General features: G+C 48.1%; 1 protein-coding gene across 1 annotated transcript; it reads left to right on the top strand.

Moving 5' to 3' along the window:
- The first annotated feature begins 19507 nt into the window (after positions 1-19507).
- Positions 19508-19693, top strand: LOC112308601 (keratin-associated protein 19-3-like). The gene has a single exon (XM_024564904.2). The coding sequence runs from the start codon at positions 19508-19510 to the stop codon at positions 19691-19693; it is 186 nt and encodes a 61-aa protein (XP_024420672.2).
- The last annotated feature ends 229 nt before the right edge of the window (positions 19694-19922 follow it).

Raw genomic sequence — 19922 nt, 5'->3', positions numbered from 1 at the left:
TTATGATTTAAATTCACCAAAAGAGTGTGAGTCCAAGTAACCCTTGGCCTTTACCCTTGACCCTGGCAAAAGCAGACCCTCAGACCCCTGCTCTGTCTCCCCACCACCACCCACCCACCCCCGCAACCTCTGCTGTGTGGGCCTAGGTGTTCTGTGTAATTTCCAGGGCTTGTAAATAATGAACCTGCATCTCCTCAAAGTTTCCTGATGGTTATTGCCAAGGGCATCCTGCATCCCGAGACCCACTGGGGCCGGGCCGGCAATGATGTTGGTTACCGATAGGCTGAGACCAGCACAAAGCAGCAAATTTTGTGGTTTGAAGGTAAATATGATTCTCGTTGACCATCAGCAATGAAACTGCTATTTTGTGTTATTTTTATAGTGCTAATGATTCATGTCCACTAAATAATTCAGGTCCTTGTTTTGTTGATACTTTTATTATAAAATGAGTCTTGGAGATGCGGCCCCATCTGTAAACAGTTAGCGGAGGAAACCTGACTATTCGTGCTGACACCAAACCTGCCTCACGGATTTCCGTTTCGTTGGTCTCGTAAGCCCCCAAGGCCCCGGACGGCGGGCCACAGTGGCAAGCGGGCGGCACTCCAGCCCCACTTCCCCACGGTGCGCTGCTGCGGCGGTTGGGCTGGCCGTGTTTATGAGAGCATGTAAATTAAACCCACCGGCTCTCTGGTGCTCAGGTATAAACGACCCTCTAATTGCCAGTTTAAACACAACCCATCTAAATCAAAGTCACCGTTTTCCCTCCTCCAGTGTCTTTCAGTGACAGGAAGAGATGCTTAAAATTGTGGAAAGAATTCGAAGACAAATCAAGTCCGACATTGAACCGCCTGTTTCTATTCTACCCTCTATTAAGTATACGGTCTACATAAAGTAATATTAAACACAACGGATTCATCACCCACCAGTGAGATATATCGGAGACCCAACGTGACCGCCGCACACCTGTGGAGGTGACTCTATGTGGAAGCTGGGTCTTTGCAGATTTAATCATGTGGAGAGGGGTCGCGATGAAGTCATCAGGGTGGGCCGCACTGATACGATCTCACTGGAGGCCTGGGGTTCCTGTAGGGAGAGGAGATTGGGACACAGAGACTGATGATCGCAGAGGGGAGGGGATGTGGAGACGCAGAGGGACGAGCCATGTGATGAGGACGGCGGGGTTGGGGACAGCCAGCAGGACCAGCAGAAGGTCAGATGGGCAGGAAGACACACTCCTGCCTCTGTGGAGGAAGCGCCGCCTTGGGGACACTGTGATCTGGGACTTCAGCCTCCAGAACTGCATGGCAGCAACCGCCCTGGTTGTGAGACCCGCCGTTAGTGGCCCCTCGGTGCCACAGCCCCCGGAGCGCAATCCAGGCGCCCGCAGCGCTGCTGGGACACAGCTGGCTTTTCTGGGAGACGGTCCGAGGTTCTTTTCTTTTTGCTCCCATGGTTCTTCTGGACTTACTCTTGAGTAAACTTTCTTGGTGAACACTAAATACCCATCTTTATTTCTTTCAACCATTCAAAGCAATCGGTGTTTATGTCTTCCAACACTCATTAGTATGTTTGCAATGAACAATATTTTCCCGTGGAACATTTAACTTTTTATTCGTGTTTTCTTAGACGTGACTCTCACAGCCAGTTTAGGGATACTACCCATTCGGGGGGTTGTTTGTATATTTATATGTTCCTGAATCAACGCCTCTTTTTTCATGTGGCACACCTCAGGGCCCAGTAAGTTCAGACACTTCTGCCACGTACGGCAATTGCGCCCTTCGTCCGCGCTAGGCGACGTCGGGGGGGACATCCATTCTCTTCGCCCCGAGAAGTGAGCGAGGCTCAGCCGGGAGAGGGAGCTCGTCCTCAGGGGCCGGTTGCTGCCGAGACTGAGATGCTGGCCGAGCTCATCGAGACAGTGGTGCCCCTCCTCCGACTGATTTTGTGTCACCCACGTGTGGGGGTGCTTGCCCGACGGAGGCTTCTTCTGCTCCACGAGAGAAAGAACCTGAGAAGCCTTCGCATGCACGTACAGCTCGGGCCATCTCAGCGCTGCCACACACAGATCCACTCCGAGATGGGACAGTTTTAGCTTCACACGCACCTGACTCTGAGTCTCGACTCTGCATCAGGGCGTCTGTTTGTCAAATCTAATCCTCTGTCGGTGGTGGCCTTCATTTCTACGTCGGTCACGGCTTCATCACGGAGATGGGGCACTGGCTGCGACCTGAGGCTGTGCTGCCCGGGTCCCAGCCTCCCCTGGGGGGTTACCCGAACCCCCTGACCTCCGGCTCGTGAACCGTGAGCCCCACGACTCTCCTCAGGCTCCCCCGGGCCTCACAGGCACTTCCCACGCTGTGCTGAGAGAAAAGCTTTTCTTTAATAGGCATCTTAGGTTTTCAGAAATGTAGACTGCTTTTTGCCTCCTCTGGCACCAATCCCACCGCCCTTTCTATGCCAGCATCACTCCACTCCACTCTACACGCTTACTCCATGTGACTGTGTTCCTGCGGCCCGTCACCCAACGCTCGCTCAGGGGCAGAGGGTGTGTTTCCTTCTTTCCTCCCTTCCTCCCACTGGCGGTGTTCAGATTCACTGCTTCGGAAAGACCTGCCGCACCTGTGGGCACGTTTACCGGAGCAGCCGGCTCCGCCCTCTGGATGAGAATTACTCCTGCTCGACCAGCCCCCCCCGGTTTCCTCGCAGCACTTGCTGTGCTCACCCCCTGAGCGGGCGCCGGCCCAGGAGAGCAGGACGCTGGGGACCCTCGCTGTGCCTACCCTCACGTCACTGAAATATTTCCATGTGGCACCGTACAACGCATGACCTTAGGTTCTACCAGAACCGTGATGCTATTGGGTCATCACGGACACAAAATATACCTTATTTTCCTTAGGAGTAAATTCTTTACCAGTAAGAACTAGGTATTATTTATCTCTTATTCTCCAAAAATACTATATAGTTCCTGTAAATTCAGGATGTATGCATTACATTGAATATTATATTACACAATATTTTTACATGTATGGCATCAGAGTGAAGTTAAGAGCAAGGATGGGAAGAGGAAAGGAAGGGGAAAGGTGAGGAGTATCTCTGTAAATGAAACAGTTTTTGCCTTAACAATCAAATAACACTTATTACAGAATTATAAAATTGTTTCAGTATTGCAAATATGAGAAAAGATACTAGAAATGCTCTGATTATTTATTACGTTTTGATGTAAGAAGTTGAAGTAGAGTTGACGGAAGAACATGAAATATGCTATTTCTACCCGAACATATTTACAAACCTTGCGCCCAGTCTTGCTGGTCGCCCGCTACACCGCGCACCCTGAGCCGCCGCCTTCAGGACACCGCAGTGTCACCGAGAGACCAGGACAGGGTTTAGGGAGTAGGTGCCAAAACACAGCAAGAGATGGTTTACAAAAGGTGAGCGACAAAAAGATTTTAACGAACGTCTTTGTCACTAAACGAGGGTTCGGTCATCAGGCCCCACCACATGGAGTTGCTCAGGGCCGCGGTGCGGAGGCTGGAGAGGCGGCCAGACCCCCAAACCGGCAGAAATGACGCGCCGGCTGGGACTGCTGGAAACAGTGGCCTCAGGAGTGGGCTGGGCTGGGGGACAGTGTCTCTGGGGACGGCCCGAGGGCCGGAGCTGCCTGCCCAGTGCAGGGGGACTTGGAGAGCCGAGCCACGGCTGGTCGCAGGCCCGTCGTGCCCCTCACTGTGGGTACAACCGGTCCAGCGGGGAGCAAGTTCCGCAGGAAAACCCAATGAAAAATTTAAGCTTCCTTAACTGCGTCTTTTCTAATGAAGGAAAGAATGTTTTAATTGGATTTCCACAGCAGGACGGCCTAGGTTCGGACACACTGGGAGTCCGCCTATGTGGCTGCCACCTCCCCAGTGCAGCTGCCTGGCCTTCTCCCATGTGTGAGCTCGGGCGCAGCACACAGCCGGCCTCCAACAGACCCACGCCCAGCCCTGCAGCTGCTGGGCCCACCAGGGGCCTGGACGTTGGCTCTGGCCGCCTCTCTGTGGCTTTGGCTCTCGCTGTGGGGTGTCGGTCTGGGCTCAGGCCTTGGAGACACGGATGTGACTCCTTCTGAAACCCAGTGAAGCTCCCGGGCCTTAGAAACAGGGAGCTCAACGTCTGCATTCTTTACTGCAAAGGGTTTGCTATTCCGTTCCTCGGGGATGCTGTGAAAGGCTGCCATCTGCCCGCTGGGCCGGGGCGCAGCGACCAGGGGTGACAACAGTCACAGCAGGGCCGCAGATTCCTGGGCGGAACCTGTGCCCCGCTCCGCACCTGTCGCTCACTCCCACACTGTCGTGAAATAAAGGGTATTTCCAATCTGGGTAAGAAACTGTCTTACCGGAGTGGGGTTTCCCCTCGTGATTGCTTTCTGGGTCACGACCTGCTCTGTGCCTGAGCCGCGCGTTCCAAGGAATACACGGACTCTGCTTGTGGCAGTAGCTATTTTTAAAAAGGATAGAAATTCAGAGTGTTAAAAATGTCACTTCTTTGTGATCCAAGGGACGATGAGATTGACTCTTTCTTACAGATGCACCTTAGGTCTCAAATAATTTTTTATTCCCAGTGTGAAATAAGAATAAATGGCAAAACTGTTGCTCTCAAAGAATTCCATTTTTAGGGCATTCTTAGATTAAGGAGAGGTTTTGAGGGCGGGGTGAAGAGGTGAAGGAATTAAGGGAAGAAAAACAGCCCTTCATCAACACCGACACCGACAGCTGAGGAGGGGAGGGAAAGGGGGTGGGGGTAGAAGAGGGTGAAGGGGGGGTAAACGGTGAGGGAAGGAGACTGCACCTGGGGTGGTGAACACTCAGTACCACGTACAGACATGTGTTACTGAATTGTACCCCTGAAACCTATGTAATTTTATTAACCAGCATCGCCCCAATAAATTCAATAAACATAACTTAAAAAGGGAAACATTTCTGCAGTAATTTAATGGTCTAGTAACGTAGTTTGAGGCTGAAAGGCGAGGACAGAGGTGAGCAGCTCTTGGTCTTGGATGAAGACATTTTTCTGGGGACGGAGGTGTAGCCCCCCCAGGGTGACCCCTCCAGGGACTCGAGGATGAGAAGCAGAAGCTCCCGGCCCTGCAGTGAAGCTCGCTGCCTCCAGCACAGACGTGGTGCAAGCCGCCCTCGGGTCGAACGAGGCCACACTCCTTCCCTCAGTAAGATTACCAAGCTCGACCTCGTGTGCTGGGCGGCGAAGGGGTAGACTCTCACCGATCCCACCTGGTGCCTTCAAATCCCTGGGAGAGGCTGGCCTGTCCTCGAATGTCCCCAACAAAACCTCATGTAACCAGCCGTGGAACAGCAGTAGAAACAGAGTTTGAAATGGGAGTTTAAATGAAAGGATAGATTTTTTTCGTAAAGCAAAATGGTATCATTCATGGGTGAGCACAAAATCTCCCCAATAACACAAATCCAGGACGACTAGCCGCCTGATTTGTTGCTGTCTGCTGCTTTCTGAGACATGCTGACATCCCTCAGAAAAAGTCTACAGTTATATATAAACGCATGTCATCACGAGCCCTTGAACACCTGAGTGGGAAAGCTGTGCCAGGCGCGAATATGCAGGAGACAGTATCAGCACCTGATAGCGCTCCGGGGGAAACTGAGTAATCCGCCAAAGCAAGCCGTGTTGGAGTGGGTCCCAGGCCCCTTCTAACTAAAGAGACCACAGATTTCTGAGGTTTGATCGTGCGTGCTATTGGTGTAAATATCACACCTAGAGTAACTGACACTTGTCACATCACTGAGGACATTCAACGCCTTCCACACCAATCCTCAGGTCTTTACTTGATAAGCTAACGGGCTGGGCTGTGACTTTGGTGGCCGGGCTCTGTCTGTCTGGACGTGGTGGCTTTGGGGGACAGGGATGGATGTGGCTGTAGTCATGGTGGCTGTAGATATGAACGCTGCTGTCCGATTTGACATGGAAGAGGCTGGACCTCTGGTTTCCACGAGCAACAAAATCCCACTTTTCAAGTGTTTTACGCTATCAAGTCCGCTGCCAGCCTCTGATGGTCAGAGACGAATTGCCAGCGTACAGACTCGTGGGCGTGAGAGTGAGGAGCTGTGTGTGGACACACACCTGTTCACCAGCACTGGGACAAATTCCATAAGCAGTGGACGCCAATTTCCCATCTGAAGTTCCTTAGTGTGCCCTGCACTGGGAGAGAGCTTCACGACCGCCTTCCAACAGATGAGTGTGATGCGGCCCTGCCGCCTGGCCTTGGCGTCGGCCGTGCACCTTCGCACGCTTCCTTTCTTTTGTGATATCGCGAAGGAAGGTGTCAAAGGCACATTATTGAGTCAGCGAGAAACCAAGGTACAGGTCGGGTTTGAGAGGGAGGCCTGGGCGGTCCTTCCCGGTCTCCCATTCCGGGCGGGTCAGGACCCAGACTGCCCGTCCCAAGGACCCGTAGGGGAGGCTGGGACGGTCCTTACCGGACAGTTGACAAGGCTGAGAGGGCTACGTGGGTTCTGCATGAACGCTCACACCGGTGTGAACTCCACGCACGGCAGCCGTTCCGGGCGCAAAGGTCCCTGCAGTGACATCGGTTAGGAGCGGTCGGATTACACCTGGACTTTATTTGGCCACGTGGACGCGGGTGCCTGCGCGGTAGCCTGAGCCGCCCGGGGAGGCTGCCATCAGGGGCCGCGGGGCTCCGTGCTGAACTGAGCCCAGCCTCCGCGACCCTCTCTTGCCCCTGCAGCTGATTCTCTTTTAAACCAGAGGCCTCCTGAGTTATTTGGGGTGAGGGCTGCTTAACCTCCCCATCAGCCAGGGCTGTGGGGGGCTGGCTTTCTTTCCTTGAACCTCGGCTATTTCCCCTTTTAAAATTTTGCTTCAAATTAAGCGTGTTAACCTAATCTTTGGATGTGTGCTCCTGGGCACAACACCTTCAACTTTTCTCTCAGAATCCATCATAAGGCCTTTATTCCAATTTAGACATTATATTAAAAATCACAGTAAGGGTAGAAATAGTTTTATATTAGAAATTTTATGTAAATCACAATGAGTGAGAGAAAATTTTATGTAAATTACAATTAATCTAAATCATTGTCCACTGAATAAGAAAAACACCTTTTTTTCATATTAACACTTCTCATGGGTGAGAGGTGTTATTTAATTGTGGTTTTAATTCGCATCCTCCCGATAACTCTGATGACAAGATGGGAACCCTGCATTCACTTTGTGAACATTCGTGCGTCTTTCTTTCAGCGGGCCCGGCTGTGGAGACGTCTGTCCTTGGCACTGGAGTTGTGAGGGACGCAGCTGTCTCTGCCTCCCTCTCTAACCTGTCTCCTGCCCCGATGGGATCGCTGCCGGCCTCTACGTTCCTATCACCTCTCTCTCCATCTGCATCTCCACCTCTCTCTCCCTCTCTCTCTGGCCACGCATCTGGTCACACCTGGCTGTAGCACCTGCGTTTGTACATCTCTAGGTATGACTTCCTTCCTGTGCACGGCTTGCTGTTGAAGTCCACTTCGCAACATTTTATTTCATAGTCAGTGTTTTCTGTGTCTTAAAACAAAACAGAACCAGAACCACAAAACAAACTTCGAGAAGTTTTAAATTTTAGCTTGTAGGCTCAGGTCTATCACACATTTTAAAATTAATTTTTATGCATAGCGTGAAGAAATTAAAGTCATTTTTTTCTTATTACACACAAATATTCCATTTTCAGTACCATTTGATGAAACAGCTTTTGTTTTTTTCATCTTTAGAAAAAAAAAGTCTAATTTAGAGTCCTGTATAGTTTCCAATGACTTATTTGTGTATTTTGTATCAGTATAACATTCTCTCGATTATTCTAGTCGAATGTCTTGAACTCAGTTAATGTAAAGTTATTTTTTTCCTTTTTAAGAGTGCAGTGGAAGCTCTAGGTCATTTAGGTTTTATCGTACATTTTAAAATCTTTTGTAACTGTCTACAACATACTGGCATTTTGATTAGAACTTTGTTTACTGTATAGTTTTGGGGATATTCAGTCTTTCACATCTTCCTTTAAAATTACGTTTGTATGTTTCCTACTGATATCGTCAATAATATTTTTTGTATTTTATTTTCAGATATAGTTGCAACCTAGATCGAGGGTTTGTTTTTTTTTTTTTATCAGTGTAACATTAGCATTATTTCTTCCTTACATAGTTGCTAAACATCACCATTAAGTCAGTGTGGAACTGGAGTTTGCTTTCTCAGAGGTCTGCTCTTTATTTTGTTATACAAATTGAATTTTTTCAGAGCTATAATCTCTAAGGTTTTTATTTCTTCCTGTGTCAGTTTTTAGTGCACATTTTATTTTGAGGGATTTGTTGACTTCTTTCCAGCCTTTTGAGTATATTTTAGTCCAAAAATCAGTACACTTGACTTCTATCTCATTTGACATTAAGACGGCCTTTGGAAAGTCAGGTTAGTCCATTTTTTATTGTGCTGCCCTGTGCAGGGTGGAGTCACTACCAATGTTCTGACTGATTGGCTATTATACACTGACCACACTATTGACAAAGAGTAGGACAGAAGTGTTCTCGGTAGAACAAAGCTGAGCTTGTGGAACAAAGCAATGTCACAAAGTGAGCTGTGATGTTTTCAAAACCACCATAATTTCCTGGAAGCTGTGCAGTAGCGTCTCTGCAAAGGAACCTCAAATGTCCCTCTGGTCACGAGGCAGCAGGTCCTCCACAGCGACCGCCACGGGGACGGGCCAGGGAATAGCCCTCTCGGTTCCGAGGGCAAACCCTGAGCACACGTTCACTTAGGTGTCTCCTCCTTCGGTGGTGACGTTTCAAATCTGCCCACATTTGGAAGAAGGTCACACTGTCAGAGATATCCTTACACTAATCTCTGAGAAAAGCCGCCGTGACTCACAGTGCCTGCGTTTCTGCCCCCTCCCCAGCTTCCGCACAAGAAGGTCAGCGGAGACATGTCTGTCCCCAGCCTGGCCTCGCCAGCCTGGGTCCCAGATCCTCCCCCCCCCCCCAGCGCGCCTGTTTGAGTTTGGTGGTTGTGCGGGAACGTCAACACTGGTGTAATGGGGGCACATGCGTCCTGATGAGGCTGAAGTGCAGGGCACAAGGGACGTTTATCGCTGTGTGTTCTTCTCTCCATTCTGCCTTAAGTTTGAAAGTGTCTTTTTTTTTTTTTTTATGTATCGTCATCATCTCCCAGACAGCAAGTCCTTGGGCAGCTGTAGGTGGAAAGTAAATACCTAGGTACCAAGAAGTGACTCCCTCTCTGCTTCACTGGGTGACAATCTTCGTTCATCTAAGGGAGTTTTTAGTTTTGTTTTTTTTTAATGGAGTTTCATAGAGGACTCATGGGCACGGACAGTGGGGTGGGGATTGACTGTGGGGGGTGGGGCAGGAGAGAGCAACGGGGAGAAAAATGGGACAACTCTAACTGAACCACAATAAAAAATAATAATAAAGTAAAAAAAAATTAAAAATGAATAACCAATCACCAAATGCAAGCATTTCATTGTTGGTGTTTCACATAATAGAATATTTGAGAGATGAGATCCAACACACTGCCTTTTAAAAGGTGAACGGCCTGCACAGGTGATGGTTTGCTGTAAAATCCACTAAGGCGAGGACTGTGCGGTGCTGCCCCCTAGAGCCCACGCGGGGCGCTGCAAACAGCCAGCAGAGCCTCTGGGCCCCGAGAATCATAGTGTCAGATCCAGCATCAGAAAGGGTCTCCCGAACCCTGGTGCTGCCCTCCGCCCCGCGCCCGGCCTTTCATTGGTTGTTACGAGTCTCAGCACCATCTGGAAAGTTTTTCTCACATGACCACGAACAGCCATGGTGTCATAGCTGAGTTCATGGGGATTCATTTCCTCTGCCGGATTAACTGCCACCTACTGTGTTTTCGAGAACATTTTCATTGTCTCAATCTAATCTGAGTCTATAATTCCCTATTTTTCAGTTTCTAATGTAGTTGGATTTCCAGGCAAAACATGAATAATGTTAAAACTCAGTTCTTGCGATCGCAGGTTTTCATTAGAAAGATTTGGATTTGTTTATACAAGGTGAGGATAGAAGAAGCAAAGCTGGCCGGCTCTTGTCACTTGCTTCTCACAAACTTTCACCAGAGGAACACGAAGTTCTGGCTGCGTGGGAGGAGCCGTGACCTTCGACTCCATTGCATCTAAAATTATTCCGTCCTCCCACCGGCCAGTAGCTTCACAGCCCGGGGAAGGTATGGCGAAGTTGCAAAGAAAAAGAATTACGAGCATAATCAGACTAAGGAAAAAGCACACGGTGACACTCCTGGGGTAATTCACTCTATTTCTGTAGTCAGCATGCTCACCTTTTTATTGATTTGTGTCTGAGTCACAGGAAAGCCTCCGTGATGTGTTGCAAAAGTTTCCATTTTATGTAGTGAAGGCTATTACTTATTCCAAGTGAAACACATTTTCTTCTCTCCTCCCCATTATCACAGGTCATCTAACATCTCAAAGGAAACTTCTTGAAAGTGAAAAGGACAACACAGAAAGGTCATTGTTCCACCTACTCTGGGTCTAACGGCTGAGCAGAAAACTCCCGCCTCCACAGAGAAGCACGGGTCTCTCGTGTTCCAGTAGACCCTTGCATTTTAATTATTTTTTTCACTTGGGACATTACAAGACAAGTATTTGTTGTAGGTATTTATAGTATTTTAGTATTAATATTTTATCTCTAATGATTACAAATTGGTTCTGTGAGACTATCATGTTTTGTTCCAGGCAGATGCATCCTTTTCCATCCCAAACAAAACATATCCATTATCCACTCTCACAAATGTGACTGAGTTAAGTGGGCAACGATGTGACGTGTTGAATCCATTCTGAGTTATTTGTGATTCTACGTCTTCAAGAGTACTCACCGGGAATAAAAAATTCAGCTTATCAACTGAAAGTATCAACTGTTTCTAGGTTAGGATGATACACAAGTAACCAGAATTTGGATAAAGAGGCGTGGCAACCCGGGGGTCATGGCCTCCGAGCAGGCAGCTTGCCCAGCGCCGGTCAGAGAGAGCACGGCACAGGTTGTGGCACCTGATGGTTAGTAGGAGCTTGTTGTGATTTCTACCTTCGTTCAACAACTTGCTTTAATTCTCCACGTCGCCATTTCAGACTGAAACAGCCATTGAGGAAATTCATCTTTGATAAAAAGTATTTGGAAATCTCACAGAAACTCAACTGCATGTTCAAAATGGTGTAAATTAAATTGTTCGTGGTCCGAGTCCAGAGTCAGGCGTGACGTGGAGATGCATGGGTGTCGGGTCCGCATCGGACCCAGGTCACCAACTCAGTGGAGTTCGAGAAGGGCCTCTGTGACGTCAGAGCCGGATGTCCCCAAACACAGTCCTTAGCTCCGTGTCGTTTCACTGTTCTGTCTGCACCTGGAAAACGTCAAGATACCCCAACTGTAAGATATTCCTTTCACGTTCAGAAGGCTGCTCTGGGTGTTGTTGCACATTTTAAAAATGAGGCCTTAATGAAGCATTAACTGACCAGCAGGGAGGGTTAGAAATTGCCTGAGAAGAGACGGGTACAGAACAGACTTCCAGAAGCAGAAGGAAAGTGGGGATGGCAAGGGGCAGAAAGAAAGAAGCGTTGATTGGGATAAGCAAGTGGGAGCCTGGGTGGGGCAATGCTGTCCACCTAACAACAGGGCCTGGTTGTTGAGGGGAGGGAGGAAGAAGCGTGGAAAGCCACGGTGAGAATGGAAATGGAGACTAGACGGGGTGGCTGAGGAGAGGTGGAGAGAGGAGCACGCTGGTTGGTGGGTGCGAAAACCTAGGTTGGGACACAATCTGCCCTTCCAGGGCTTCGAACGGAGCCAGTTACGGAGGACGGCGTTGGGACTTGAGACGAAAATCGAGCTGCTACTCGGATAAGCCTGCTTTTGAGATGGACTCTGTGCCCTCAGCTTCTGAAATTAATTGTTCCATGTTTTGACCAAAGGTTCTGAAGCTGGCCTGTAAAGACAAAAATATACAGATTATTATGATTCAAATGCTAAAACATGTCTTCTTTTTTTAAAATTTAAAATGCTTTCATATATTCTCAATAGAGGCACTTTTTTCCAGCCCTCCCTTGGTAAATAAGTTTGCTTTTTGATAAGCAGGAACTTACCATCTGCAGACTGAACAAACACCCATGAATTTAGGTGGGGAGGGGCTACCTGTCTGGGAGCTGACAGAGCAGAGGAAGTGGTTACCTGTAACAGGAATGCCATCACATGTAAATGATGTGATATGTCTGGCACACAAACAATTCTGTGTAGGGTTTGGAATGCACAAGTATGGCTTATAGGAGTAAGCCATTTCTTTCCATAAAAGCAAAGCAACATGCTCAGGGACACCCCAAATAGGAAGCTGGAGAAGCTAAACTATTTTAACGAGCACGCGGGCCTATCCCTGTGTCAGGAGACAGACCATTCATGACTTACGCTGTCATAGGTGACATGTGCAGTGGCACACAGGAATGACAGACCCCTCTGTCATCACACGCTCTGCTCAGGGTATATAAGCGTCCCTGCACACTCGCTGACAGACACACTCAGGGTCTTGTCTTGAACAGAAGACACACTCACTCTCCTGACACCATGAGCTACTATGGCAGCTACTACGGAGGCCTGGGCTATGGCTTCGGTGGCCTGGGCTATGGCTACGGTGGCCTGGGCTACGGCTGTGGCTACAGAGGCTATGGGTACGGCTGCTGGCGTCCATGCTGCTATGGAAGGTACTGGTCCTCCAGCTTCTACTGAATGAGACCGTGACCACTTCCAGTGTGTGCACTTGGTCTTCAGTGAGGCCCGCGCACCTGGAGCCTCGCCCACCACCTGAAGGCTGCGTCTCCTGCCCAGGTCACGGCTCTGCTATCTGACAACCCAAAACCACGGGAGGGAGGCTGGCGGGACTGGGTACTGGTGATGGGCCAGCCCTGGTCCTCAGGACCACATCTGAACCGGAGGGAGAGTTGTCCTGCTCCGGCCGCTCGGCCTCTGTCCAGATCTGATGTCTGACAGTGAACTTCTCTGACGGAGGCGGCCGTCCCGAGTGGCCGTCCCCTTCTTCACCACGGATCTCTGGGCTGCATTAGCATGATCACCTGCTCTGCGCTGCTTTCTTCCAGTGCCGCCGGCGTTCATCAATGTCTTTTATGCCGTGTGCGTTTCTTCCCTTTCTTCTTACTGCCTCCCTTCTCCTACCCTTCTTCCTCCTCCTCTTCCTCTTCTGCTGGTATCTCTTCCTCCTCCTCCCCCTCCTCCTCACCTCTCCTTTCTTCTCACCCAAACGTGGGACTTTATGTCTAAAGGGAAAATGGCTCTGAGATGATCATCAAACTTTACTTTAACATTTTAAATTTATTATTCCTCGGAAATTATATTGTTAATTTCAAAGCAAAACGATAAGGAGAAACTTTAGTTTGCGTGTAAATTACTTTAGAACCCTTGAGAAAATAAAATACAAGAATTGTATGAAAATGTTAACAACTGTAAACTCTAGGAAATGGGTATGTGCTATTTACTATACTATTTAGTCTTTCTTCTTTTCGGTGTGTTTAAAATAGCTTACAAGATAAAAAATCTGAAATAAAAACAATAACCACTTATCCTGGCCTCAAATATTTATTATTATTATAAATTTGTGATGCATGACCAAGAAGAAAAGAAATCTGAATAGTTTTATATTTCATATAGAAATTAAATCCATGATAAAAAATCTCCTCAAAAATCCTGTTTAAGGTCAGATGATATCACTGGTGAATTCTTTCTGTTCCAGAGAATAATAGAAACACCTGTATTTTTTCAATATCTCAAAACAAAAATATAATGTCATCAGCAGGGAGAACCACAGGCCAGTATTTCTCATTAACACATGTGCAAAATTAAGACGTGTAAAACTCCTCAGAACTTGTGAGCAAATTGAATGTAGCAATATATGAAATAGGTAATATATCAGTACAAAGTGAGTTTCATGGAGGAATGGAAGAAAAGCTCACCACTAGAAAATCACACCAACGTACACCATACACAAAAATAAACTCAAGATGGATAAAAGACTTAAATACAAATCGCTATATCATAAAAGTCCTAGAGGAGAACATAGGGAGGAAAATCTCAGATATCCCATGCAGCAACATCTTCACTGATATGTCCCCTTGAGCAAGGGACATAAAGGAAAGAATAAACAAGTGGGACTTCATCAAAATAAAAAGCTTCCACATGGCTAAAGAAAACATCAACAAAATGAGATGGGAACCAACTGTATGGGAAAACATATTTACCAGTGATACCTCAGACAAGGGTTTGATCTCCAAAATATACAAAGAACTCACACGAGTCCACCCCAGGAAGACAAACAGTCCAATTAAAAAATGGGCAAAGAACCTGAACAGACACTTCTCCAAGGAGGACATACAGAGGGCCCAGAGACATATGAAAAGATTGTCAGCATCACTAGCCATCAGAGAGATGCAAATTAAAACCACAATGAGATATCACCTCACACCTGTCAGAATGACCATCACAAACAAATCAACAAACAGCATGTACTGGCGAGGACAGGGAGAAAGGGGAACTCTTGTGCACTGTGGGTGGGAATGCAGACTGGTGCAGCCACGGTGGAAAACAGTATGGATTTCCTCACAAAACTGAAAATGCAACTGCCTTTTGACCTGGCCATTCCACTGTTGGGAATATAGCCAAGTGCTGGAAACAGCCTAAGTGCTCATCAGCAAATGAGTGGATCAAAAAACTGCGGTACATTTACACAATGGAATTCTATGCAGCAGAGAAAAAGAAGGAGCTCCTGCCCTTCCCGACAGCATGGAAGGAACTGGAGAGCATCATGCTAAGTGAAATAAGCCAGGTGGTAAAAGACAAACACCATATGATTTCCCCTATAAGTGGAACCTAATAATCAAAACAAACAAGCAACCAAGCAAAATAGAACCAGAGACATTGAAATTAAGAACAAACTGACAGTAACCAGAGGGGAGAGGGAGGGGGGTAAAGAAGGACAAAGAAGGGGAAGGTCGTGAAGGAATATGGATAAAGGATCCATGGACAAAGACAACAGGTGGGGGGGAATTGACTGTGGGAAGTGGGGGGTGGGTAGGGCAGGGGAGAGTAATGGGAGGACACGGGGACAAATGTAATTGCACAACAATAAAAAAATAAGTAAATAAAATCATAAACATAAGTTAATATATTAGTTGAGTCAACGCCCAAAATAGAATACATCCAGAGATTATTTTCAGCTCTCAGGCTGTTAACTCTGATGTCCTGTTATATCTGAGTCTGGTTCTGGTGATTTATTGCTGAGTGTTTCTTCTTGCCTTTGGCATTTCATAAATAACATGAATATTTACATTCTTGTTGTTGCTGAAAGTCAGGTGTTTTTTTATTGGGTGCTTGGCACCTGGGGCAGCTGCCTTCAGTGTGAGGGTCCATGTTAGTCTGCTCAGCAGCGCTGTGGAGAAGGCGGATTCTCCAGCTTGCACTGAAATCCCATCCTGGGAGCCCCTCATTTGAGGCTACAAGATGATTGAGCAAGTTACCCAGAGTTTGAAGGAAGCAAGGTCACTGGGACAGAGCCCAGATCAGACACGTTTAGGATAGATTTTCGGACCATCTGTTGTCTTCCATGTGTTTGCTGCCAAGTCCCGGGTGCCCTCGCTCGGTACTTTTGTCACTGGGCACTTTTTCTGTCCCCTTTGCAACAAATCATCCTTCTGTGAAGTGGCACGCCTGGCCTTAGTCATCTATTTGTTCACCTAAATTGTGGCCCCCGTGCACCGTGTACCCGCTCTTGGATTTCTCCCAGACACACAGCCCTGCAATGTGGCTGTACGTCTGTCCCTGCACCCTGGGGACATCAGCGCAGAGCGCCAACCATGGGCTCACCCTCCGCGTTCATCGCTCCGTTTTGCTGAACGGTGCTCCTTGTAATTTAGAATCTTTAATGTATTAATTTCTAGTTTAGCTAGACCTGAAAAAAACAAAGTAGTACACAATGTGGAATTTAAATGCCCTTAAAACCTTAGGATGGATTTTAAAGACTCAGACTTGTTCACTAAACCTAAGAACAGATTTGCTCAGCCAGCGGGTGGGGGGTGTGGGGGGCTGACCCGGGGGTGGTCCATGCACTCCTGTTCATCCGCTCTGTGCGGACAAGGCCGCACACGCACGTGACCCCGCTGGACGACTCTGGACGGGCAAGATCTACAGTCGCGAGCATGCTAAACACGGTTTATTTTGGTACTATTATTGATGAAGTATTGCATTATTGATTATTATTATTATTGTTACCCTCCTTTTGCCCACCTCTGTATACTCCCTAGTTTGACTGAGTCCAACCAAAACCATTCTGTTTTTTAATGGTTAACAGCATTTCTCCATGAGCTGAGGAAGGGCTTCGAAGAGGAAGAATAACCATCAGAGCTCCTTGGATAAGGCGTGTGACACTCCTACTGTGCGGCAGAATTACCGTGGCGTCGGAATTGGAAATTACGGCTTTGGGGGCCTCTGCTGAAGGCAAGGCATGTCCTGCATTACAGCTTCACTCCCAGGGACACGCTTTGCTTATCTCGGGGAGAACGCCTCAGTAGGTTTGTGGGCTGAAAGTGAGCCCCCGCCGGCGGACTTCACCAGGCCCAGGGGCGAGGCGACGCCTGCCTGGTTTACTTGTGATCCTGCGTCTTCAGCCTGACCTAATGCCAGTGAAATGCTCCGATTACCAACTGCCTTTTATTTCTAGAATGATCAATGAAAATGGAACAAGTTCGGAAGAAAGAAGACAAACAAAAATAATAATGTGTGAGGTAAAGAATGACTTAAGTAGAACAAAAACACAAACATAGAAGAAGAAGGGGGGTAAGCTGGCTGCCGACCCCGGTGCTCTGTTCGTGGACAGACACGGTATTAAAGCGGAAAAGTACTGAACCAAACACGGGTGGAAATGTGTTCATGACACAAATCTGGCAAAGCCCCGGCACCCCAACGTGAAAAGATCTCCTGCCAATCAATAATAGAAACGCCAGTTTAAAAAGCCCGGTTAAGCCAGAACAGCGCAGGTGAACAGGCACTTTGGAAAGAAGGGTGTGTAAGTGGCCCGAAACCAGTTTGTAAGGACCCTGACGTCATTGCTAACCAAACGAACGCACTGTTCAGAGGTTGTTGACACCAGCCAGAATGCTGAGACTGAACACTGAGTTGACGCGGCTGGTGTGGGTGGGAGTGTGCCACCCCCACTGCCCTGTGGGCTGCTGCTGCCGGTTCTGCAGACTGTCCGGCAGTTCGTGTCCCCTGTCTGTGTCTAACCGGGGGAAAGGCTATCTAGGTAAACAAAGAAAGATCTCTATGGACAGGTACCCATCGGTGTGATTCCTATATGTCAGCAGAAAAAAGAAAGGAAGAGGAAACAAAGAAAGAAGAGAATCTTCTCAAGAACAAAGGTTGCCAGAGCAGCCTGGTTTGCAGCAATGAAAGCACCAGGAACGCTGCGTGCAGTGGCCCGGACGCAGCTCACGCAGACTGTGGGGCGCGGAGGGGAACGAGCTGGGACCCTGTCTGAGTCCGTCCCCGTGGCACCCAGAGGAGGCGCCCAGAGGAGGCCAGCTCCTGGGGAGCGACGCTACTTGGTAGGGTCAAGAGAGAAACTGGGGGAACTGAGTGTGTTGTTCAAGGTGACCTGTGAATATGCGCACGATATCATTAACTCTTACATTTAATACGTTACCATATGCTTTGAACAACAACACATAAATGAAACAATGGGCTGTATGTATATTTTTTTCCTAAAGAAATAAAACGATTTGAGCCGATTCCTTCTTTAAACTCCCCGGGCATTTGCAGAGTCACACATGTCTGTGAGGGACCTGACCTCACAGGAGGGCCCTGGGAAGGCCTTTCCTCCATCCAGCGCTTACGTCCCGAGCTTCTGCTGCACGCCAGTCATTGGACAGTGGTCAGCAAGTCCAGCTGGGGAAACACAGCATTTGATAACTTCTTATAAACTCAACAAAAGATGAACAGTATATTTGAAGTCATGAAAAGCTAACAAGAATTTTAGATACTTCATTCAAGTTAAGAGAACATCTGGAGGGGCTTAACAGGATTAGGGTCCACCTTGGGTATGGGTGATGAGCTTCCTGGGGTAAGCTGAAGGAATTTTTGTCTTCCATTAATATCCCTGCCCTGCCTTTTTCATTATACATTCATGTTTTTTGAGATCCAGAAAATGTTTTCAGTGTTAACAGTCTCTTACTAAATTTTCCAAGGTCTTTGGAGATGACATATACTTCAACATCAAAGATCTTGGTGAATATATAACATTAGACCAGTTACCTATTTTGGGAAGGAAAAAATGAACACACGACAGGCAAAGAGAGTACAGAGGCGGCACTACCGTGGTGGAAGCAGAGGCGTATGTAACAGTGTTTCAGCAGGGGTTACATAGAAGCGTCCGGGGCCAAAGAGAAAGCACAGCTGTTTCCCTGCTTGACCCCATCTCAGGGCTGGTGAGAGCTGGGAGCAGCCCAGTGCTCTGAGCAAACAGATTAAATTTGAGGGCTGGCCTATGTGTCCACGGGAAGGCAGGACGCGCCCGGCGCTCGGGACGACGGGGAGCAGGTGTGATCTGCATTTTTCGTGGCACGGTGAACAGAGGATGTGCCAGAAAGGAGTCAGGATGTGAAAACAGGGTCTTGAACAGTTTTTAGTCTGCTTTTAAAATAGATGTTTGATTACTGTAACCTGCCTTTCCTATCTGAACATGATTACCCCATGTTATTAACCCAAATATTTTTATTTTCCAAAGTAGTGTGTAACACCAAAAAGAGGATATTGTTCATGATGGCCAATGTTCTGGAATGAGAGAAAAAGGATGGTTGGGTTTCCAGGTTTCGTCCCAAAGTTCTGTCCAAGTGTTCTCAGGGGGCGGGTGGATGCCTTCCTCCCCTCTGACGCGTCTTGGCCTTGGAAAGCGGCCACACCGAGAAGTATCAGGTGCCTTTGAAAGCACAGGATTAATTCTAGCCTCGGTTTGAGCAGTCTGTTTCATTTAACCATCAGTGGGGCACAATGATTCAAGGAAAGCCACAGATGAAGCAATACTTAATTTGAAAACACAACACTATCAAATGCACAAGTGTATTACGCAATGTGCTTGGCCAGGAGGAATCCCGTGCAGTCTGGTATGCCCAGGCTTTGAAGATGGAGCAATTTCTTGTCATAAAAGAGATGCAATACGTCCAAGGGCACCAGCGCAAGCCGAAACTCTTTAACGAGAGTAAAGACCTCATCTTCAGATGTTGGGATTGCGTCAGCTGGGGGCAACCCAGAATGACGTAGCAAGGGAGGCACATGCTCGACCGCATGCTCTGCTCAGGGTATATAAGCTCAGCCCCTGCACATTCGCTGACAGACACACTCAGGGTCTTGTCTTGAACAGCAGACACACTCACCCCCCTGACACAATGAGCTACTACGGCAGCTACTACAGAGGCCTGGGCTATGGCTATGGTGGCTTTGGTGGCCTGGGCTACGGCTATGGTGGCTTCGGTGGCCTGGGCTATGGCTGTGGCCGTGGCTATGGAGGCTACAGACACGGTTGCTGGCGTCCATCATTCTACGGGGGATACAGAGTCTCTGGCATCTACTAAAAAATCGCTGAAAGTAGACGCCGGTGGGAAACCTCCAAAAGTGTTTGGCCCGACCTTGTGCTTTGATTCGGCAATACTTACCCCCCTTCCACGGAGAGCTGTGTGTCGGTTGTCAGCGTATCTGTGTGTGTGGACCCTGGAAACCTTCGCCCACAAAGCTGGCATCTACATCACACTCCACAGGAATAACCATTCCGTTTGAACCCATTTCAGTTTACGCTTCTCGTCC

The sequence above is a fragment of the Desmodus rotundus genome, chromosome 2 (genome assembly GCF_022682495.2).
Source record: "Desmodus rotundus isolate HL8 chromosome 2, HLdesRot8A.1, whole genome shotgun sequence".
Taxonomy (NCBI): Eukaryota; Metazoa; Chordata; class Mammalia; order Chiroptera; family Phyllostomidae; genus Desmodus; species Desmodus rotundus.
This window is presented reverse-complemented; position numbering and strand designations above follow the sequence as displayed.